The sequence below is a fragment of the Lissotriton helveticus genome, chromosome 3_1 (genome assembly GCF_964261635.1).
Source record: "Lissotriton helveticus chromosome 3_1, aLisHel1.1, whole genome shotgun sequence".
Taxonomy (NCBI): Eukaryota; Metazoa; Chordata; class Amphibia; order Caudata; family Salamandridae; genus Lissotriton; species Lissotriton helveticus.
This window is the reverse complement of record NC_136061.1, coordinates 237650468-237673878: the sequence shown is the minus strand read 5'-3', so window position 1 is coordinate 237673878 and position 23411 is coordinate 237650468. Positions and strand designations below refer to the sequence as shown.

General features: G+C 48.2%; 1 protein-coding gene across 2 annotated transcripts in view; it reads left to right on the top strand.

Annotated features, from left to right (window-relative positions):
• Window positions 1-23411, top strand: part of RABEP1 (rabaptin, RAB GTPase binding effector protein 1) — a 919122-nt gene that overhangs the window by 304268 nt on the left and 591443 nt on the right. For both annotated transcript variants that reach the window (XM_078679701.1, XM_078679700.1), the window contains exon 5: window positions 9269-9388. In XM_078679701.1, coding sequence (XP_078535827.1) covers window positions 9269-9388 — 120 coding nt within the window. The remainder of the gene's footprint in view (window positions 1-9268; window positions 9389-23411) is intronic.

Genomic DNA, 23411 nt, shown 5'->3' with positions numbered 1-23411 from the left:
AGCGAACTAACCTCTGAGTGTGTTGCCATTATGCCTCATGCCATAGGTAGTACAATACTTCGAACAACCCTCAATGCCGTATGCCCAAAAAATTATATCAGTTATACATTCTCTTATTTTCGCCCTAGTGTAAAAACCTTCAAACCATAAAACAACTGTCAGCAATTCACCCCCCTCTCCTCCCCACCTCCCTGCTAGACGGATTCAGAACTGCCCGCCACCCCAACAAAGCAGAGTGCTTATTACCCATTCCCAGTTCTGTAATGACGGGGGTAAGAGAGAACACCCTTCGCCCCCCAGAGCCCCTCCCCCCAAAAAAACCTTATAAACCCATTGCCCCTTCTTTGTGAAGTGTCTGAGGAACCGGGAAGGACTGGCAGTCGCAGGGGCATGGTAGTACCATCACTCTAGGCCCCATCACCCTTATACAACAGAAAGTACCTGGTCAGTGGCAGAGTAAAGCATAAGTACTATTGTCATCTCTGCCGGTAACCTCTCAAGGGTGACATGAATGCAAGTGCCTGTTACGAGGTAATGCAGTAGCAACATCGTGGCACTTTATGCCTGTTTGTCACTCAGCGGCACGCCCTATGTCAAAGCTTGGCATTCAGTCTTGTTCAATATCTGTTTGGCGATCGCGTCGCCGTGCCTCACGATCACCTGTGCGACCTGTCCTCGCGACCTTGCGCCAGCCGTTCAGCCAGTCTTGCACCTCTTTAGGTGTCAAAAAGAACCACGCCTTCCCGTCGTCTTCAGCTCGTAGTTTGGCGGGGAACAGCATAGAGTATTTAAATTCCTGTTCTCAGAGAGCCTTTTTGACGTCGAGAAATCCTCTGCGTTGTTTCGTGACTGCTGCGGTGTAATCCGGAAAGATTGTAATGGTAGCATTGTCTATTCGGATCGGAGGAGCTCTACGTGCGGCCTGCAGGATCGCATCCCTGTCCCTGAAATAAAAAATACGGGCTAGTATGGGCCGCGGCGGGGCCCCCGGCTTCGGTCTTCCTCCAGGGACCCGATGTGCTCTCTCAACAGAGAAAAAGGTGGACAATCCCTTCGGCTGAAGGTGAGTCGTGACCAAATCCTCCACAAAGAGATCAAGGGCCGGGCCGCCTGCGTTCTCCGGCACGCCTATGAGGCGGATGTTATTTCGCCTCGATCGCCCCTCCTGATCCTCCAGCCTTGCCGCCAGAAGTTTATTATTTGCCTTCAGCTGTTTCACCTGCTTTTTCAGGTGGTCAGAACACCTTGGTGGACATCTTGTTGAAGTCAGCACGGATCAAGGCCAGATCTACGGCAAGAGTCCCAATGCGTGAGTCCACCTTATTTAGGGGGGTCATGATATGTTGTAGGGTCACCTCTTGGGTCGCACTTGCACCATTGTGGGATGGTGCCTCTTTGTGCTGTGCCTCCGCCTGCGTCTTAGTTTATGCAAATGTATCCAGCTTTGACTGGTTGGTACCCCTTGCGTTTCTGTTACTCATAGCTGCAGGTCAGGCGTTCGTCTCGTGTGAGCCGGGGTCGCTAGTCACCGCCGTCTGCCTGAGAACACTTACTGCTCACGCGGCCTGTCTGGTTTTGCAACACCACTGCCCCTCCGTTCTCTCTTCTGCGTCACCGTGTTGATGTCAGGCAAAATGGCGCCTTCTCCAGCTGCCTAGTACCACAGGAGATGCCTCACCGCTCCGCCGCCTGCAGTGTCTGTACAACGGTGATCATGCAGCATAAACAGCCAGTTACACCGCCTCTCAGCACCTCGTCGCCTCTGCAGGGTGGTTCATGTCAGGGCTGTCCCCCAAAACATCCGAAGGCTGCCCATGCAATACAGGAGAAAGTCACCATCGGCGTCGGAGGCAGCCAAGAGCAATGCAGCCTCCAAGTGCCAGCGCCAGATCCAGGGCACCACCAGACGCTCCGGGCACCCGAGCCGCGCGAAGAAGATGGCGGCCGGAGCCACAAGCACCAGCACCTCCGTCCCGCAGGGAGTATGCAGCGCCCACAGGACAGTTTTCTGCGAGTGCCCCAGCACTCACCTCCCAGCTCTTGGGCAGCGCGGGTAAGTGTTTTGTTACGGCCAGCCTCGTGAGGGGGGGTGAGGGGGGGCGGGTGGGTGGGGGGGGGTTGGGGGTTTGGGGCTCCCTGCCAATTGCTCCTCCCACACCCTTCCCATCTGGGCCGCAGTCAGGATGTTCCGCGCCGCCGTCACCACCAGGAGACTCGAACAGCGGCCAAAGCAAGACCGCTAGGTACCCGGCACCTTCCTCTGCGTTATCCTTCGTTTGGGGGCAAAAAGGGCTTTGGATAAATATGCGGATCGACTGGGCTCTCTTTAGGGATCACGGAGCCTCTCTAGGCAGCGACCATGCTGCTTGTACGCTAGCCACACCCCCAAAAACTTGATGTTTGCCGTGGATCCACATGATGTCCGTCACTGTGGTGTTTAGGATTTGGGCACATCTCAAAGTCCTGCAACAAGTGCTCTGTGAAGTACCCGAAGTAGTCCAGGAGTGGGCGGTGAATCTATAAATCACTACACAAAAAGAGAGGTAGGGTGCGCCACACAGTAGACCTGCTACCTTTCCAAATCACTGTCCCACTCTGAGCTCAGGGCCTCGTCATGCTCTCAATTCAGTTCATGGTTCTGTTCTAGGTTGCCATCTTCTGGGAAGTCAAGGACAAAGTTGAAGGACTACAAGTGCAACAAGTCCAAGCAGGACTCATCCCTGTCATGCCATTCTTGTTCTGCAGGGTAGTCATCCATCATCCGAATCTGGGTCTGTTCCGAGCTGGTCCTTGTGTGCCTGGAGTTCCTCAGGCTGTCATTGACCCCGCTGCAGAAGGAAGCCTTTCAATAGTATAGTCTGCAGCCTTTCAGGGTGATGCAAACTGTCTCTGGAAAACCCATGAGTCCTGCTGAGCCACAGCAGCTGCCAGTCAGGCTCCTGTGAATGGTTCCCACCAGTGTGCTGACTACTTGGTTTGGCCTCTGCTCGGATCCCTGCATGCACCAACCTATGCCTCCACTCCTGCACCAGAAGCCTTGTGTTCAGACTGCCCAGGCAATAACCTGACTCCAGCATCGTTGGTTCTGGATCCATCTCAGACGGCTCTATCCAGAGCCCACTGCTTTGGATGATATTTGGCCACTCCCTTGACAACAAATATTACATATTATTGTAGGGTAGAAGAGTCTGGCACCAATGAAGGGCTCATAAATATTCCGCATGACATAGAGGCAGACAGTTTACTCCCATTCTCTCTCCCATGAAATTGATGCTGGTCTATACTTAGATTTGCTCTTACATTTTCGAATTGTTTCGAGACCAGTAGTAGTGTTGGACCTCCGGCCATGTACTATAGAGACCTGGGCAAATATACTAGATCACACAGCCTGGGCCTGCCACTTAAGAGCCCTTACAGCCTCCTAATGAGGCCCAATGAAAACCTTGAAGGCTACTTAGTCTAAACCATGCTCAGCTCCTCCCTTAAGTCACCCAGTAGCTAGGCATTATAGTCCCCTCTCCTGGCCTTTTTGATTCTATTCATCCTTGAATTTGATGGTTTATGCTTCCACCTAGATGAATCCCAGCATGTCCCCTGCTGTGCTCTGGACAGAGAGTTGTAGTGCATTTATGTGTTCAACTAGAATCTTTTCTCAGTGCTATTTTGGCACTGAGTTGCCTTAACACAGTCTGCCTTCTGGCTACACTCTTGCCTTGTGGCATATGGCCGGTGAGATGTTACCAGCCATCCCTAATGAATTCAGAAATGCCTTTGCTTAGACAATCCAAGAAGGACATGAAGCAGTGAAATTGTCTTGGGGGTCAGTATGGCCATGACTGGAGTGTGTGGTCCCTGCCATGAGTAACAGTGCTGTGATCTGGAGTTATGCCTAGTTCCGTTCCACAGGATTTTCCAGTGGCATGCCTGCATCCCTTATGGATATGCCATTTGATGGGTCCAGGCTATTTGGCGAGAGGATGATTTCTGCACTTGATCATTTTAAAGACTGCTGTACTGTGGCATTTTATGTAGGGTTGCTCTTTGGTTCTGCCAATTATATCGAAAAAACTGAAATTTCAGAGGATACTATTGAGGCCTTGCCTATCGCCAACGGCAGCGCTTGATGTTTACAACAGTTCACACTTCCTTTCCACGTCTCAGGAGGACTTGATGGTGCCAGAGGACTCTGACACCACCAGAGTCGGGGAGTCCTTCTCCCTGTGGTAGCTGAGGCCAAGCCACTTTGAATTCCTCTCCCATAGTAATGCGTGACCAGTAGGAGGTAGAATCAGTTTTTTCCTACCTTGCTTGCATGCTATAACCTCAGACTAGGGGGTGCTGCTTATGACCTCTGCTTCACATATTGCTGTTTTTGTTCAGACTCAGCAGATCACGCCTCCAGCCTTGTGCAGGAGGTTGTCACTGCTGCCTGTGGGACCATAGACTGGATCAGAAAGCAGAGAAGGGCACAGGGTGCCAATTCAATTAATTTTTTGGTACCCATAAAAGATGGAAGACTCAGTCAGAATATAGACCTTCGACTTCTGAACAGAATCTTTTGGAATGACACTCTCAAGATGTTGGCTTTGAAACCGGTTCTTCCACCACGGCTTCAGATGACTGGATGGTGTCCATGGACTAGCAGGATGCATACTTTCATTTGCCCATTCTTCATTCCCACAGATACTTCCTGTGGTTTGTGATGAGGTGAGACTACTTTCAGTTTGCCGTTCTACTTTTAAGCCTTGTCTCAGGTGTGAGGAGGGTGATCTTTCAACAGCAGCCATACTTCAGAGGAGGCAACCTAGAACTTTCACTGGTGACTGTTGGACACCTATTAGACATACCATTGACTGTTCTTCCTATCCCTCTCAGACCTCACATTAGTAACTGATGTATTGTTTCTGAGTTGGGTGGTGATCTGGGATTAGGGGCCTCTGGAGCAGAAGCGCCACATCATCATGGAGTTTTGCGCCATTCAGTTGACTCCATCGGATGACAAAGTGACCTAAAGAACAATGATGGATTCAACCCAGATCTGTGACTGGGGTTGAGTGTCTGGGAAATGTCAGCGCTTCGTCCATCATCTCCTTGTGCTTACTTTGGTCGCCCTAAGTTGGCCGGGTATGTCCAGACGTGTGTCCCTTGCCCACTTTGCCACTGGATTCAAACTAGCCTGGCTGATGAGGGGGTGATAGCCCGAAACCGCTCCCATGATGCTTTTTTCCGGTCCAGGTAAGACCTGGCTTGGCAGTACGGGCTGGACTGTTTCCATGCGGAACTGGGTCAAGACTGATTTGCATATGGCTGGGTCGGAACTGGGGTGGCAAAGTTAGCTAAAGAACGATGATGGATTCAACCCAGATCTGTGACTGGGGGGTGAGTGTCTGAAAAGTTGCAGCGCTCCGTCCATTATCTCCTAGTGTTTGCTCTACAGAATTTCCTCCCATCCACAAAGGAAAATGCACCTCATGTCTTAATGGACAACACAGGGGTAGTGTGGGACCACTGATTCTGTTTCAAGAGATGCTGCTTCTCTGAAAAAGGTTTGGAGTTCTAGGGTTTTCACCAGCATCCAATCATTTGACGGGTTCTTTGAACACAGGCATGAGCAAGCTCAACAGATTTTCAGTTACTGGACAATTATTGTTCTCTTTAAGGAGGTGATCTAGTCATCTTCGCCCCAGGTGGGTGTATTCCTTGGTTGGATCTTTCTTACCACCCTCAAACACGCAGTGCCACTATTATTGTGCATTGGACTTTCTGCCAAGATGTTGCCAGTAAGATGCACTCCGTCTGCAGTGAGATCCAAAACTTAGCCTTCCAACCTCTGCCTCTCCTGCCTCACGTTCTGAAGATGATCAGGCAGACTGGGATCTGATCATTGTGGTAGCCCTAAATTGGGCCAGGAGAGTATGGTTGTCTGAGCTGTTTGAGCCTGAGCATATGCCCCTGAGATCTGTTTACCTTTTCGGGAGTAGCTTGTATCTCAGCAACAGTGCAGGGCCTTGCACAATATCTCCTCAGCCTATACCTCCATACGTGGAGACTGAGCAACTCCAACTGAGGGGTTGCCTGGTGAGGTAATGGATGTTATCCTTACGGCTAGTCTCCCATCTCTATCAAATGTAATTATTCTGATTGATAGTCAAAGTTTGTGGCCTGGTGGAGAGACTGTAAAGTTGACCTTCTGCAGATGTTTTGTTATTCGTACCCTCTGGCCCAACAAGGCTCCGCAGTGGGCACTTGTTAAAGGTTTTTTATTGGCCCTTTCGACCTTTATGCGTTTACCTGATTAACCTTCTTTATTCAAGTCTCAATTTGCAATGCATTTTTGAACTGTCTTGCATACATCCCCCACCCGCTTTACCCTTCACCCTTCATCATGCCATACTGGAACTTTAATTTGGTCCTTATGTTCTTAAAATGCATGCCTTTCGAGCCGATGCACAATTGTTCCCTGAAATTATTAACCATCAAGACAGTTACTTCTGCAGGCCTTGTGAGTGAGCTGCAGGTAGTATGACTTCTGTTCACCACTTTTCCCCCAGGTAAGTTGGTGCTGTGAGCTCATGCTTTATTTTTACGACAGATGTATCTTTTATTTGGGAGAGCTCATTGCTCTCCCTACCTTTTCCACTCTGACTTACCCCACTGAGGAGGAGAGGCTTCATCATCTAGAGCCTAAAAGAGCTTTTAACTTGTGTGTTAATCGAATGAAGGAGCACAAGGTTGAGGACCAGCTTTGTATGAATTTGCTGATGAGAAGAAATGAAAGGCGTGCCAGAATTGATCCTTGTTCACATGGACCATCCTCTACACGAAGACATTATATGCTTAGCCCAAAAAGAAACCTCTGGAAGGCCATGACTAGTGCCAAGGCCACCACAACGGCCTTGATGAGCGGTATTCTAAAGTTGGATATCTGCCATGTAGATACCTTCTGATCCATAGCAATCATCACCTTGTAGACATTCATATCCATAGGGAGGGCAATTTATCCTGCCCAGGCTTAGACTTCCTATTGTAAGTTCGCTCCTCAGACCCTCAAACTTTTGGGAGTTTTTGCTTTGGTATCTATTCAAGAGGGGGGGAATCTGTGGTTAGAAGTATCAATCAGAAGAAGTTAATTACCTTCACTAACACTCATGGTGGTGAATACTCGTACCCGAATACAGATTATTCACCACCTTTTTTCCTCTGTGTTCTATAGAGTGGACTTAGTCCCAAGATAGATTTCACAAACTAACATTCTTTCAGTTTGTAATGAGTGAGCAGGGTCTGAAGATGCAGGAGAGTTCAAAGGTAAATTGATGTAATCCTGCTAGGGTGATGCTTTCATACTGTTCCACGCCTTCCCTTCCGGAGGTGGAGTGAGGTTGCATCAGTGCCCGATGGCACCACCTGCTGATGCTCAGGAGCTGTTGCTATTAATATATTTTGGACCAAGTCTGGCACCTGGAAACATTAAAGAATTGAGGAATCTGCAGTTATAGTTCCACCACAAAGAGCATTGTCTAAGGCAAGTTACACTTATGTCCGCTACCTCATCCTGCCAAATCAATAACCTTTTCTGTCTATAAATGCATGCATAGACATCCTCCTCGCTTTTACAAAAGGGTTGTCAATCACCCTCCATTGGTCTATTGGTTCTACTTCTGATAAACTATCTCCCCAACTAACAATAGTGTTAGCTGGGGAGTTAGACTTCCCACCTAAGAGTTTTAGCTTGTTGCCGATTGGGCCATCTTCAAAATCATCGTTCAGGTTACCACCGTAGCAGACATACAAACAGAGATCCCCAGACTTGCATCTTGTGCTCACAGTGCCAGTAGAACAGAATCAAGGTTAAACCAGTCTTGGGTTGCTTGTGTTCCTGTTTAGGGAGGATAGGACCTGGTATTTTGGCTAGACTGTTTCTACTAGAGCAGCCCCAACACTGATTTGCATATGATTGTGTACAAACTGAGGTGGATAGTGGGCAAAAGAAAGATATGTTGCAGTGCTACTCCAGACGAATGTCAGTGGTTGGACTGATTGCAAGCTTTCCTCCAACCACTTTTTGTGTGTTTGGTCCTGCTATATCTGCAAGCTCTCCAGAATCAGTCTGTCCCATATTTTAGTCCTTGACAAATTTCCCCATAAAGGTTACCGTCAAAGGGTCAATCTCTTATGTGAGGGCTACTTTCCTTCTGTTGAGTGTCTTGGGTACTTGGCCAGTGGTGGTTTTTGACCTTTCTATTGGGAGTTTTACACAGGCAAATCTGAGTTTTTCAAATGCATCAGCATTGAAGCTCTACTTTCTCATATTATTGCTAGAGCCAACGTCCATCGTGGCTCCATTCCCTATCAGTGGTTCTTCCCTTGTATCTTCTCCTGTCTGGCCAATTTTCGGGCCCAGTAATCTTACTCTTGGGATCTTCTGTCTGCTGCCGTTGAGCTATCAGGTCCTAAGCCAGGAGTATTGTACAAGATGCCTCAATATAAAGCACAATAAGTGCCCTGAATAACTCATGTAGATTTTTTCCTGGAACTTCTACATTCAGATCATGTGATCTTGCAATGTATGCCCAAGTGTGATTGCAACATCAAAGTTCCATGTTCAGTGGGGCAGAACAGAAAAACTAACTACACTTGTGTATGAAATCTAATCCTTACAGTTTGCCACAGTTTCTAAATCTCTGTGCCTCTTCTGTTACAATGCTTTCACCCTGCACTTAATTCATGGATGAGAGGTCAAATAGTGGTGAGCAGATTTTTTTAACTGATTCTCAGCATTTTAGCACTGTGCAGCCTGCTAGATGCTCTTTACTGTTCATTGCTCGGTCAGGAGCACACAGCTATGTACAGCAAGGGGGCAGCCATGGTATTACTAGCAGAGCCCTGCTTAGTGCTCCAAATGCTGCCTGTTGGTTGGCATTTAGCTCTAGTCTGATGGCTTGTCTCTCCTGAGCAGCTACTAGTATTCTGGAAAGGGTTCCCATTGAAACTAAAACAGCAACTTTCCTAGAACTTTGCTACTTAATTAGGCAAGAAGGAAGACTCTGTACTGTCTATGTTAATAGGATTGGTGCAGATATATGGCCTTTGTAGATTTGTTCCCTGATTTACTGTGCAATGTAGTTCCTTACGTTTGCTACTGTTGAGCTTCTCATCCAGAAGTAAAGGTAATTAAAGCATATTCTTTGCCGCTGGACCTTTTTGAATGTTTTATAGGCTAACATAAACAACATTAAGTTTATTAAATATTTATTTTTCCTTTGACTAGGCCCAGGAAGATGCTGAAAAGCTTCGTTCTGTTGTAATGCCATTGGAGAGGGAGATTGTGACTTTGAAAGAAAAGCTAAGCAGTGCTGAAGAAAGAATAAAAGACCTGGAGGCATCAAAGGTGAAGCAGATTTCCGATGACATTTGTTCGATCTATTTTATGTCTGCGTTTGTTCAAAGACTTTCCCTTGCTTCTTGACCAATTTCATTGGAAATTGAAATTTTATATGAAGGGGGTTCCAACAACTGCTAACTAGAATCTTCCTCTGAATAATAGATTTTTTATGACATGCAATTTCTATGTTAAGGTTACAGTACACCACACTTGCTTTCTTTTTGTTTGTTTTAAATATTATATTGGATATGATGGAAGTAGAAGTAAACCTAACGCAAAACCTGCAGACATTATAAGCAATAATGCACTTTATCTCTCCCAGTGCGCTGAAAGGGATATCACCACTCACATGCTGAATGGCGAAATCCTTGTTTTCTTAAGTTAATTTCTGTGTTTATCTCCACATCAAACTTCCTCCGTGGCTTATGAGAGAAGTTGAAGCGCTCGGAGATGCAGTGGACATAGAGCCACACAATCCATTCCTGAAAGATATAAGTGACTATCAACATTTATTTCAGCACCCAATCAATTAAGGAATAAAAATATCACTGATGTTGGATAAGTGCCCTGATTGTGATGTGTCAGGGCTAGAATTACTACCACTAGCTTGTCAGTAATTGGATAACCCATGATGTGTTTAAGTGCCTCTTTTCAGAAGGTCTTGATGAAGAACATAGCCACTAAATGTGTCCCATCTCCCTGACCCCCCACCATGCATCTGCAACAGACAACAGGACATGTTAATATTTTTGAGTAGTTGTGGAGTAGCATCTGTGAAACATGGCTTTATAATAGGACTCTGCATTTTATACATCTTTAATCTTGAGGCACTTAGGACCGAACAGTCTTCCATTCTATTGACTGAATTTGCCTGCCTATCTCTTCCTCCCATTTATCTTGATACAGCCAGCACTACCCATCTCCTGTAAAAACAAGGAGATAGTATAATCGAGATACCTTCTCCTTGGAGCACAGGTTTACGCTTGCATACTTCTCGGAACCTGTTTGCTGCCTAGTGGATGCAGCTTTGTTTGGGGGGAGGGGAGGTAGAAACCACTAAGTTGGTGGATCTGCAAATATGTTAATTGTTCTTGGTGCCATCAAATGAAAGCCCTGAAATTGTACCCCAGACGATTAGATGCATCCTTGCCTGGAATAAAACTGCCTAAATTCTACCTTCACCCACCTTTTAATGGCTCTTTTACGGGGATGAAGTATGGATTGCTATGGACAGGAGTTAGGGAAGATTGGAAAGTGGTGCAATCTGCTTGCAATTTCTTCCCAGATCTCTAGCACAGCTCTTGTGACCAGACTGGCAGAGATTTAGTTCTCCTTGGTATGACATGTGACATCACACACAGGCCTCTACTACAGCTTGATCCACGTGTATTCCCTTTATTTTGGTTTCCAAGGTGTGCTGCCTATTAATGATTTTACTAATTGGGACCTGGCAGTCCTTCTCTATGTCTAGGAGCCATTAAGATCTTCATGGGCAAACTTGCCTTCTTTCCACCCGATCCCAATTTCATCATGAGCTTGCAGGTCTAGATATTTACATATTGGGGTTAATGTTTGAATCTGTGGAAAATGTTCAAAAGCATTGTTTACCAAGTTACCAAGTGAGAGTTCCTATTCTAAAGATCCACTCTTATTTATTTATTTCCTGTTGATCAGTTGGCCTTATCTAGGCCCTAAACCAAATTAGTTTAATGAACCCACAAGTGTGTAAATAATTTGTCTGCCCACTTTGAAACTGTGCTGCTTTTCAGGCAACAGACTATCTTTGGATATTTTAATATAGTTATTTTGAATCTTTAGTCTTTCTCAATCAGGATTGTGAAACAATAGGGTGTGGCGTCAAGAAAGTCCCTTTAGAGATTCCTTTGTGGCTGCCCCACGATAAGTTGTGAGGTCTATACCATCCTCTGTAGCACGTTGATTTTGGTCATAAATGTAAAAAGCCAACTAGAGTTGGAGGGTACTTCAGGCACAGCCATTATTTTTCTAGAATTAGAGAATGCCAAAGCATTGGTCTTTAGATTGGACAAGAACCTGAATTTGATTTCACACATCACCTCCTTAGCGAAAGCATCTGATCACTAAATTAAAGTCCTCGAGAGAATAAAGCCCTTGTTACTTATTGAGGACTTCAAGTCGGTAGTGTAATCACTATTTAATTCAAGGGTTAATGTCAGAAATTGACTGAGGTGTGAGCCCTGGTCAAGCAGAAAACACAATCTTTGTTAGGGTGAGGTACAAGCCAGCCCTAAATTAACCTGTGCTCAACCCTCTGGTAGCTAGGCACAGAGCAGTCAGGCTTAAATAAGAGGCATGTGACAAGGATGTGTGCAACACTTCAAACAGTAATAGATTGGAAAACACCACGTAAAAAGGATCCCACACCAAGTTAGATACATACAATTTTCTTTAAGAAATAAAAAAAGACCAAAACGCTACAAATCCAATCAGTACACCAAGAGATATGCAATTTTAAAAATGTTCGGTGAAAATAGCGCCTAAAAGCACAAAGCGCCAACAGTAGATATCTGTTTGTGCCAATCTGGGGCAAAGTCACAAGGTCAGGCCAACCGCAATGGAGTGCAGGCCAGCTATAGGGACCCACTTAAGCCTGCTGAAGAAAGTATCTTAAATCCTGGTTCTCGGTATGCTGCGAGGATCCACTCCAAAGATGCGTTGCACAGCCGAAGCGATTCGTCAGTTCTGAGATATGGTGAAGCTGCAATGCGAAGGCCTGCATTATTGTTGCGAGGGCCTTCGGCGGGGCTTGCAATGCGAAGTCCAGCATCAAGGATGTGGCACACAGTGATAGTTCGAATCTGAGAAGCTGCGATGCGGAGTCTAGCATTTTTGTCGAGGTATTCGAGGGCCTTCCGCCGAGGATGTGTTGCATAGTGGTGGTTCCAATGAGACTGTGGAAGTGATTAGAGCCTTGTGACGGGGCCATTCCATACAGCGGCTGTGATGCATCGGTTCTGCTTGGGTTTGCACCGTGCAGCAGAGGAGATTCATTGGTTATGCCAGATTCACAGGGGCTGGTAGAGCACCATAATCTTCCAAGGGTCCAGGAATGGGGTGGCACAACTTGGCAGGGTAGATTCACTGATATCTGAGTTCAGGTGCAAGGTTTTTGGAAGTCTGTTATAATGAGGCTTCAGATCAGGAGGCAAGCCAGCTATCCCTTGGAGTCACTCAGGGTTCAAGAAATGCAGGTCTAGGGGGCGTGGCTAGCAGCCGAACGAAATGGCCGCTGCCTGAAGTCGCTCCGGACCCCATCAGACATCTCCGCAAATCCGGACACCCATCTGTCTTCCTCCGCTGGTGGTAAGCGACGGAATCAGTGTAGGAAAACCCCGGGCACTCGATAGCCATCCCACAAAAACAGTAACCAAGCGGACTGGCGGCAATATCGAGTGAGGCGTTTCTGCCTTGCTCACCGAGGGAAAGCCGGGACCTCGAGTGCGTCTCATATGTGGAGTGCCGTGCGTTCTTCATCGTGGGTTCAAATATCGCGATTGTGGCAACAAACACCGGCGGCCCCCAGACACCACTGGGCAGGACCGGTGAGTGCCTTGTTGTGGCTCAGGCACCCGTTAATCGGCCACACGGCATCAGCAACATCAAGTGAGACATTTGTGGCCTACGCACCAAGAGAAAGCCCGGACCTCACATCCGCCTCACATATGAAGTGCTATGCGTGCTGCCTTGTGGGATAAACTATCCAAACAAAGGAGTAAGACCTAATGGGACAAGGTTTGGGCAGGGTCATAAATAGAGAAACCTGGGCGTAAGCCTAAACCTTGAGTTTTTCAAGCATCCAATACTTTAAGCTTGAAGGATCAATACCACTTTTTTTTATATCAATCCCGGTACATTTATTTATACCTTATACTTTTTTAAAACTATTTTTCATTTTCATTAATCAATCACTGATGCATGAAAAAAGAAAACATGATCACATCATAATTACACTTTGTTCAAAACCATTTCATATTTACAATCAATCATTACCATAAAAAGCAGTATTCAAAATTGGTAACCATACTTTACAGAATTGAAAAACAGTTCATACAAAAATCTATAATACAAAAAAATGAAACCAATAACAACATATATAAATTCGGTTGCCCAAGTATCAAATACTCATCTGATATCTACTTTGATGTATCCTACAATTTTTTAAGGCCAAGTAAACATCACTATTCAAATTGTTATAAGTCCTTATTATATGTGCCATTTAGCCACTATTCCTCAAGGTCTTTAGGGATATGCCGACGCGTTTCAAGTCCTGTTATTCCTTTCCAGGGCTCTCATCCGGGCTTATATTCTTATTTATGCGTCTTTGTACCCGTCTTGTGGGTTTTATCGTATGATGCCATCACTTTTACACTGTGTGTAAACCACAAGATGGCCGCCACAAATGTAGAAGTTGAGTGAAGAGGAGCCAAAAGAAAGCGAAGTGTACACGAACGTACGAGGACAGCGGGGGAGCCGGGAAGCAGCGTCTTCTCGAAAGCGGCCAATGTGAAAGGTTTAAAGCGATAGAAGTTGTAACGATAACGCCCACAAGACTGGTACAAAGACTCATTAATAAGAACAAACGTAAAATGTAAATAGAAGCATTTTTGGAAACAGTCCAGAGGAGTACGTTACGGTGAAGTCATATGAACTAGGAACACTGCCACTAAGAACAAAAAGAATATAAGCCCTGAGAGGCCTGGAAAGGAATAACATGACTTGAAACGCGTCGGCATAGCCCTAAAGACATTAAGGAACAGTGGCTAAATGCCACTTATATAATAAGGACTTATAACAATTTGAATAGTGATGTTTACTTGGCCTTAAAAAATTGTAGGATACATCAAAGTAGATATCAGATGACTATTTGATACTTGGGCAACCGAATTTATATATGTTATTGGTTTCATTTTTTTGTATTATTATTATCCTGCAGCATTTCTCCCAGGACTGTTTTCGCACCAAAAGCTGCCTGATCCTAAGATGGCGCTACCAAGTTAAAAACACTCGCGCCCACCAACCGGACCTCCCCAGGGGCTTGACACACGGTGCTCCAGAAGGTGAGCGACAAGGAATCCCGCCCTCAGCTGACCCTGCAATCCCCCCTTGCCCACCACAACGTTCGAGGGACCGGACTGCCCTTGCCTGACCGCAATATGGCGGCCACGGGGACAGCTCCGGTACAGTAAACAGGCCAACACCAAGTCGCCACAGTGCTCATGGACTCAGCGAGTGGGAGCTTTGGTTGTCCCCGCCCCGGCAATAATTACCGGGCCGCCGGCATGTAGCGGAGCCTGAACTCCTCGCAGATGCCCCGGGGACTGCTGGGACTAGCGCCACAACAATAATTTTGGGCCCCCACTTGAGGGGTGGACGGCGGCCTCGGCAGGGAGCTACTGCCACATAGGGACTCCCACTGTATGCACGGCTGGCGGTGCGACGGAGCGGGCCCCGCTGGGGCGCCGGCGACCTACGCGCGCACTACGCCCCCTACATCAAACGATCCACAAGTGGGGCGGTCGACTCACAGCGGTGCTCTGACCCGACCTCGCAAGGCGAGAGAGATCACCCCGAACACCAAAATGGGGAAGCCTAGGGCCACACAACAGACATCGGTCCCAGAAACTGCACCAGAAAATAAGCCTCGCACCAACACCCTAACTAAAACGTCCACGACCCAGCCAGAACCGACCATCTCTGACAAACTGGATAACCTGGCGGCTATTGAATTTTCCAGGGCCTCCATGGAGGAGCGACCAGGCACCCTCACTACGGACATCAACCTTATCCGCGATGACCATCGGAAACTGCCCGACAAGATGAAGGAACGGGAGAGATCCCTCGCCGATCTACAGCCCGCCCTGAGCCCACAGCAGCAAACACTCCGAACAGTACTGGGAAGCCTGACAACCGTGAAAGAACGCATGGACGACTTAGAAGTACGCTCCCGATGCTGTAATATACGCGAGCTGGGTCTTCCGGAGGGAATTGAGGGGGCGCACCCAATCGAATATATGGAGGCCTGGGTCAAGTCCTTCACCCCAACCAAGGACCGCACAGCTTTCTTCTCCAAAGAGCGAGCCCACTGGGTGCCAGCCAGCAAACCACCGCCCGGCAACGCACCTAGTCCGCTGCTTGCAAAATTCCTAAATTTTCAGGATCGCGATGCGGTACTGCGGGCCGCCTGACGCACAGGTCCCTTACAAGTGGAAAACAAGCATGTCATGATCTTCTCTGACTACGCCAAGGCGGTGCAGAAGCTAAGAACGTCCTTCCTAGAGGTGAAGTGCCGATTACGGGCGAATAACATACAATATTCTTTGTTATATCCAGCCCGCCTGAAGATCATCCATGCAGGCACCACACACTTCTTCTCCACCGCCGCGAATGCGTGCGAATGGGCGGACTGCCATTGCACACAAGACCCCGCAATGGATGCACCGCGAGGGCGCACTCAAAGAGCACCACGCAACAGGAAGCGCGCCCCACAACCAACGCAAATGCAGGGGCGACAGGGCTGGAGAGAGTCCACAGGACGCCACGTGGTCGACTCCCCAGACTTGGAGCAAATCATACAGGAACGTCGCAAGGCCCTCCAGGCTGTAACTGATTTGGGGTCACCCCCAGCCAAGGAGGACATTGAGAGGGTCCCCCACCTCTTCTCCTCAGGAGGCGAAGAAGACAGCAATGAGGCCCATTCCACAGCAGACTCTATCACCTTACCCCCAGTCACTCCACAAACTGCTGACACCCTGCACTGAGGGAAATGAAAGAGGAAGACCAGAAGTATCCTGCTCAGATGGGCATATGAGAGCAGGCGCGCCCAAACGAAAGTCGCCTGCATCTTGCGTCACAACGTGCATGACGCACTACAATCTCAAATGATGAACATCGATCCTTCCAACGCCCCAGCGGGACCCATCCTCGCAGGCACGAGCTACCACCCCCACGCATTGACTGTTCGCTCTATGGTTCCATGAGAGTTAGTTTGGACGTATCGGGCCCGCCGATACGCCCCAGGTATTGGGACAGTTTCCCCACCCAGTTACATGTTCTATTCACCCGGTTTCCTTCTACCCTACACGCCGCAGGGGACGTGAGCATCAGGGCAACCAGCACATCTGGGTGGGCGACGGTATTAGCCTTCTATGAGGACCATAGGGCTAGGTCGCTACTGGCACCCATGACTTCAACACTCATTGTCACGCTACTGGGCGCAGGTAGTGATTATCAGGCTCCCCAATGCAGTGCGCAGACGTTAGTATTCTAACCCTAAACACACGGGGTCTCCATACGCCGCGCAAGAGATACGCAACATACGCCTACATCAAACGCCAACAAACACAAATTGCATTCCTGCAAGAGACACATCTCACAGCGCCAGAGATCGGAAGACTGCAGACCCGATGGCGGGGAACTATATGTGCCACGTCATACTCAACATTCGCACGGGGTTCGCTGATTTGGGTCCGCCTGGGCACCCCATTTCAGGAAACACGCAGAGTAGTGGACAGAGAGGGTAGGTATGCCCGGTTGGAGGGGATACTGGATGGACAACCCATTCTGCTGGGCAGCATATATGCACAGAATATTGAACAAGAACGGTTCTGGGACTCCCTTACAGGCATTCTGGCCCAATTTGCATCTCTTCCATGGATCTTAGGGGACGACTACAACTGCCCGCTCGACGTTGCACTCGACAGATCACACCAGCCGCCACCACACTCTCCTGCCCTTAAATAGACGGAGCGCTTCCACCGTTGGGTCAGTCACTTGGCGTTCGTGGACGCGTGGAGAGCACCCCACCCTCCGGCGAGACTCTACTTGTTTCATTCCATCCCCACAACTTACGGATCCGCTTAGATAGGTTCTTATGCACCCCGTCACTGATTCCTAAAGTCCAACACACGGATTACTTAGGCTGTGTAATATCAGACCACGATGCACACATATTGCGCGTACACTGGAGGCACCCTAACCCCCCCCCGGTGCCCACGTGGCGCCTCCCACTGGACTGTCTGACAGACCAGGTATTCCGGCACGACCATGCACAAAGTATACAAGACTATTTTACTCACAATACGGGGTCCGCCACCTCCAGACTAGTGGAATGGGATGCTTTTAAAATAGTGACTCGGGGTGCATGCATCAAACAAATAGTGGGGGTACGCCGCACACTGTAACAAACACTCATCGATACTGAACGCAAGCTAGCAGCACTCCCGAAACAAGAAGATGCTAATGCTGCAACGGTAGCCCAGGTAGCAGAGGCCAAAACGCAATACTCTACCGCCCTGGCTGACTTGCGCAAATATAACTTTAAAGCGTACGCCGCTCGGATGCACAAGGAGCCGGCTAAAACGGGCACACTTCTAGCGTGGCTAGCGAAACAGGACACTGATACCAAACCCATTACTGAGATCATAAATCCCTCGGGTGGCCTAGTGCGCTCCCAAATAGACATTACCCAGCACCACGACACTGCGATTTACTGCACCCTGACACATCTTCGACAGGAGGCGATAAGCCACTTTCTAGACCCGCTGCCGATCCCACACATCACGGAAGCAGACAAGACCACACTAGATGGCAAAATATTGGCGGCAGACGTCCCCTGCGCAATCCGCGCGTTGGCCCGTAACAAGGGACTGGACGGTCTACCCCTCGAATACTACAGTACCTTCTCTACCCTGTTGGTCCCTCGTCTGACATAAACGTTCGCGGATGCACTTGAGAGGAGAGAGCCTCTGAGCTCTCTCCGCTAATCAGTCATAGTAACGTTTCTTAAACCACACCGAGACCCGCAACAATTGTCTTCTTACCGCCCCATCACACTCCTCTCCGCTGACTGCAAAATCTTGGGGAAAATTCTGGCAGATCGGTATAAACATATGTTATGCCCCTTGGTCCATCCGGACCAATGCGGGTTTGTCCCTGGCAGGAACACGTCCCAAAACATAAGGCGGATGTTCCATGTCCAAGATCAGGTGGGAGACTTGTACCCCTGTGCGGCCTGCATAATCCTCGACCTCGAAAAGGCCTTCGACACTTTAACGTGGCCTTATCTCTTTGCTGTCCTGTGACAGGCAGATAGGTCCAACTCTTCTGCAGTACACATGGCTTCTTTACACCAACCTTACATCTCGAGTCAGCCTCGGCTGATACATCTCGTCTCCACTCCGGGTTGAGAGGGGCACTAGACAGGGCTGCCCCCTGTCACCCCTGATCTTTGCCCTGGCAGTGGAGCCCCTGGCGATATGTTTGCGTCGGGAGGGGACCACATGGAGCATACCCATAGTGGACACTGTCCACTGCGTCTCCCTGTACGCGGACGACCTCCTCCTGTACATCCGAGATATTACTACGGACCTAACACCCATATGGACAGCCTTGACTGAATTCGCAGAGGCGTCCGGACTCCCAAGTAAACTGGGATAAATCCACAATTTACCCATTACACCAGTCTCTTGAGCCACGGGAGATAGGAGTGGGTGCGCAGAGTCTGCCTTGGAGCACGGGCGCCCCCGATATCTCGGTGTTCGCCTGTACCACTCCCCCGCTGACATCTATGAGGGAAATCACCGTAAGGTGTTGGCCGGCATTAAATCGCCGGTGGGCTTCTGGAGGAGCCTCCCGTTGGCCCCGATCGGTCGAGTAGCTTTAGCCAAGATGATCATTGTTCCCTGACTATTATACTACTTCACGAAATAACAGTTATTCCACCCAGGACTTTTTCCGTGAACTGGGTACGCTCCTTCGCGCACTCATATTGGGGGCTAGCCGTCACCGGATAGTTCTCGCCAAACTGCAGTTGCCCACCACGCAAGGGGGTCTGGGCTCCCCAGCCTTTGAGTCGTATTTCCTGGCGGCGCAACTCCAGTGGCTGTTGTACTGGACGGCGGGTAGACATACCGGGGAAACATACACAGCGCAGGGCCCGGTCCCTACTCCCGAACTTTGCCGTCTGTTGCTTCCGGGTACCAAGCCTCGACGGACATATCCATTGCAAGTGTCGGTGGCTCGCCGGTGTATGCAAAGAATCCACCGCATAGCGGCGGATACCCCTTGTTACTCCCCTCGGCTGCCGCTGGTCGGCTGGCCCAAGCGGGAAACTTATTTCAAACTCGCCACGCTCTGTGCATGGACAGAATGCGAGATAACTGAGGCGGAGGGGTTATTCGCGGAAGGGCAACTTCGCCCCTACGAACAGCTTATGGAGGAATATGACCTCCCCCCGGGACAGTTTTTTAACGCCCAGACAGCTCATAGACAATTTTCGCCCACACTGTGATCTTACAGCTGGCGAGCCGGCAACACACCCGGTCGTCCACACCATTCTATACATGGGTATCGGCCGACACCTGGTTACTTGGCTGTATAAGTCCATAAGAGAACTTGCAAACAGGCCACTACATAATCTGCAAGCCACCTGGGAGGACGAATTCGGGCGACAGTTACACGACAGGGAATGGGTTAGAGCGTTGTAATTCCACAAGAAAGTGTCCAGAAATGCGCGTTTCAAAAACATACAGTTCTATATCTTGCATAGAGCGTATCAGACACCAGCCCGCCTCCAGCGGCTCTACCCAGATATGCAGTTCCTCTGCCCCAGATGTCACTCGCCAGATGCGCAATTCCAACACATGTTCTGGAGCTGCCCCATTTTATGACAGTACTGGTCCACCATTCTTGACACAGTCCAAACACTCACAGGACTCACTGAGCTACACACATGGGAAGCAGTTGCTCCCGGAATATTCCGAAGGCCGAAAACACACAAAGTGCAGGTCCGCTTCACGGCTCTATCCTTGCTCCTAGCCAAAAGGAACATCGCCATGCACTGGCGAACAGCATAGGGAACCCCGTTGGAGGCATGAGTGGGAGCGGTGCAGAAATGGGCGAAAGCGGAGGAGAAAACCCTGAGGGAGGAGGAAGCAAACGGACAGCGAAAGCACCCCATATCATTGGAGTGGGCCATGTTATCCCACCAGTTTAAACAAACACACGTGCATGACTCCCAATGCCTCTCAATGTGATCCTACAGTCCCAGTGGCAGAGACCTCCCAATAGAGTATATATACTGCAACCCCCGAGCCCCAAGCCTTCTGATGTCGTATCGTATGGGAACACCGTTGCATGCTGCTCTCCCTACTGTGCCTAGTGACGCTCTCTATCGGATAGCCCCTATGAACAATGCAAGTCCCCACCAGCAGATTGTAGCTGACACGACCTGAACCTCCTCCACGATCCTCATTCCCTGACCTTTGACCCTCCCCCCCCAATGCATCCCCAGTTTATCTCTCCCAGTTCCTCCTCGGACTCGCATTACAGCAAAGACAAGTGCAAGCTATATGCAAGCGGTACGTCCACTGGTTGAATATCCGCACCACTGTTGCCTAATTGTGCGTATAATAATGTAATGTGAGCATATTTGAAAAATGTTAATAAATATATATATTTTTTGAAAACAAAACACTAAAGCGCCAAGTGACCCAGTTAGAAGCCGAAAGCAAAGCTATGGCGGCTAAATTAGATGACTATGAAGGCCGGTCCCGACGCAACAACGTCCGCATAATTAGAGTGCCGGAGGGGGCGGGGAGATCTCCCATGGACCTCTTCGCGGAAGATCTAATTAAGCAATATCTACAGCCTAAAGGCCTGTTGCATTATTTTTCGGTTGAGTGGGCACACCGCGTTCCTGATGGCAGGTCCAAGCCAGGTGCACCGCCTAGTCCGATTCTAGCCTGTATTTTTAATTTCCAGGATCGTGACTTCATTCTACAAACAGCAAGAGTGGCCCAACCGGTACGCTTTGAAAACAGTACAATCACCTTCTTCCTGGACTATACAGCAGCAGTGACCAGGCAAAGACACAGTTTCTTGGATGACAAAATAATAACTGAGAAATAGGGAACTGAAATACTCCATGCTGTTCCCAGCAAAATTGCAGGTTAAGGTGGAGGAAAAAGCAGGCTTCTTTGCCACCCCGGAGGGAGCCCAGAGTGGCTTTAAGGATGGTGTAAAGTTGCAACGACAGGGAAGACGAATACTAAATCGCATCAACAGCCACATGCAACGACACACTCTGAGGCAGAAGATGCAGCTACAGCGCAGATGGGCTCGCTGGAAAGACGTTAATAGGGCAGCCATCCCATCAGGACATCAGTACTGAGGGAAACAGGGGTACTTTTCCACCTAATAGACTGCAGTGCCTCCTTTAGTTAACGGCTCGACTAAACAATTGAAAGCTCTCCTTTTTCTTGGACTGCCTCCAGCTGATTTAACGAGACTTCATGTGAATAATAATACTGATCGACACTTACTTATTTATGTACATTTGCTAGTCATTCTAGTCATAAATTATTGTTGCAGAAATGGTCTGGGGGACTGATGGAGAGACTAACCCCCTACAAAGGTAACAGGGAATAGGATTTTAGCACTCTGCATTGTTGGGGAGGCGGGTAATTCTAAGTCTGTCTCTTGTAGGGAGGGGGGTGGGACAAGTTACAGGGTATGTTAAGAGTTATTCAATTTCTTTATCATTGTTTAATTGGCTCCATATCGATACTTACAAATGTTTATTTTCAGTTTCCGCAGACTTTCCTGATGCTAACAGCTCACAGATCTGGCTCAAATGACACTAACATCTACACCCACGACCCCAGATACTCCTATGACCCAATGCTCACACGTACCATCATTATTACTTATCTCCTGGAAGGTTAATGGCTTGAAAGATAAGTTAAAGAGAGGGTTAGTGCTGCAATATCTCAAACGCAAGGCACCAGCAGTAGCCATGCTACAAGAGACGCACCTGTTGGGATCGACATGCAAAGCACTATGACAATGACAATACTTTATTTGAGTGATTAATAAAAATCAATACAAAAGATAGCAATTAGTATGAAGAAGAGCAATCAGTATAAAAAAATGTTTAAAATGTAAATAAAACAATGTGTGTTTGGGAAGCATATGCTACATGGAAGCTTCCACCAGTTAAAAGTCAGTTTATACCATGGCTGTCTTGTCCATTAATGCTATTCGCGCATGGTAAATTAATTTGGCGAAGTTGGCCATGTGCTTCACCGTGTCCAACAAGTATAATTGGAGAACTGCCTCTTTTAACATCCATACACCTATTTGGAGAAGAATGGGCCTCAGATGGATTCTATGAACTGACTGCAAGGCAGGACAGCATAATAGAATGTGAGGTAGAGTTTTACACTTGTAATGACAAAGGTGACATTCCGTGATCGCTGGGCCAACTTTGACAGAAGGGTACAGCTGTTTTAAGGGGAGCACATGCAGTCTTGCAGCCAGAATCCTTTGTAGGGCCTGCCTACCTAACGACTGTACAAGATGTGGTTTGTGGCCATTTAAAATGTGAGCAGAGCTTTGGGACTCGTGGAAGACTCTGATCGTTAATGCTTCAATGTCCAGTTTTCATGAGCAAGTTCTTACTTGCTTTTTTGTAACTGATTTGATGATTGTTTATTTTATTATGTTGGGGTCCCAGTTTTCTATTGCTAAATTCAGGTGCTCTTTGGATAGGGTTAGGCTAGCTGACCACGGGTTGCCTGACTTTGTGAATATTTTATTTATTACTTGCTTCATCGAGTTCTCTGGTGCTATGGTCGTTAGATAATAATATTTTGCCATGCTTGCCAGTTCTTCCAAGGATTGCCGGGTTAGATTGAATTCTAAGCGGATTAAAGTGTTCCTTGTGCATGATGGAAGGCAAAATAGCTTTTTATAGGCTGCGCAGTTGATCTTTTCGAGATCTTGTCCCAATTTGCCTGGGAACGCCTGTATGGCGTAATTGAGGGAGGGTAATAATTTTGCTTTCAGAACCCGTTGGATGGCCATGGTGGGTGGGCTTTCCAAGGTGGCGTTGAGTTTGCAGATGGCGTAAGTTACCATTTTTGCTTTTTGAAGGAGTTTGGATCGATGGACCTGTGGCCGACCAGTTTCGCTGAGCCATACTCCAAGATAG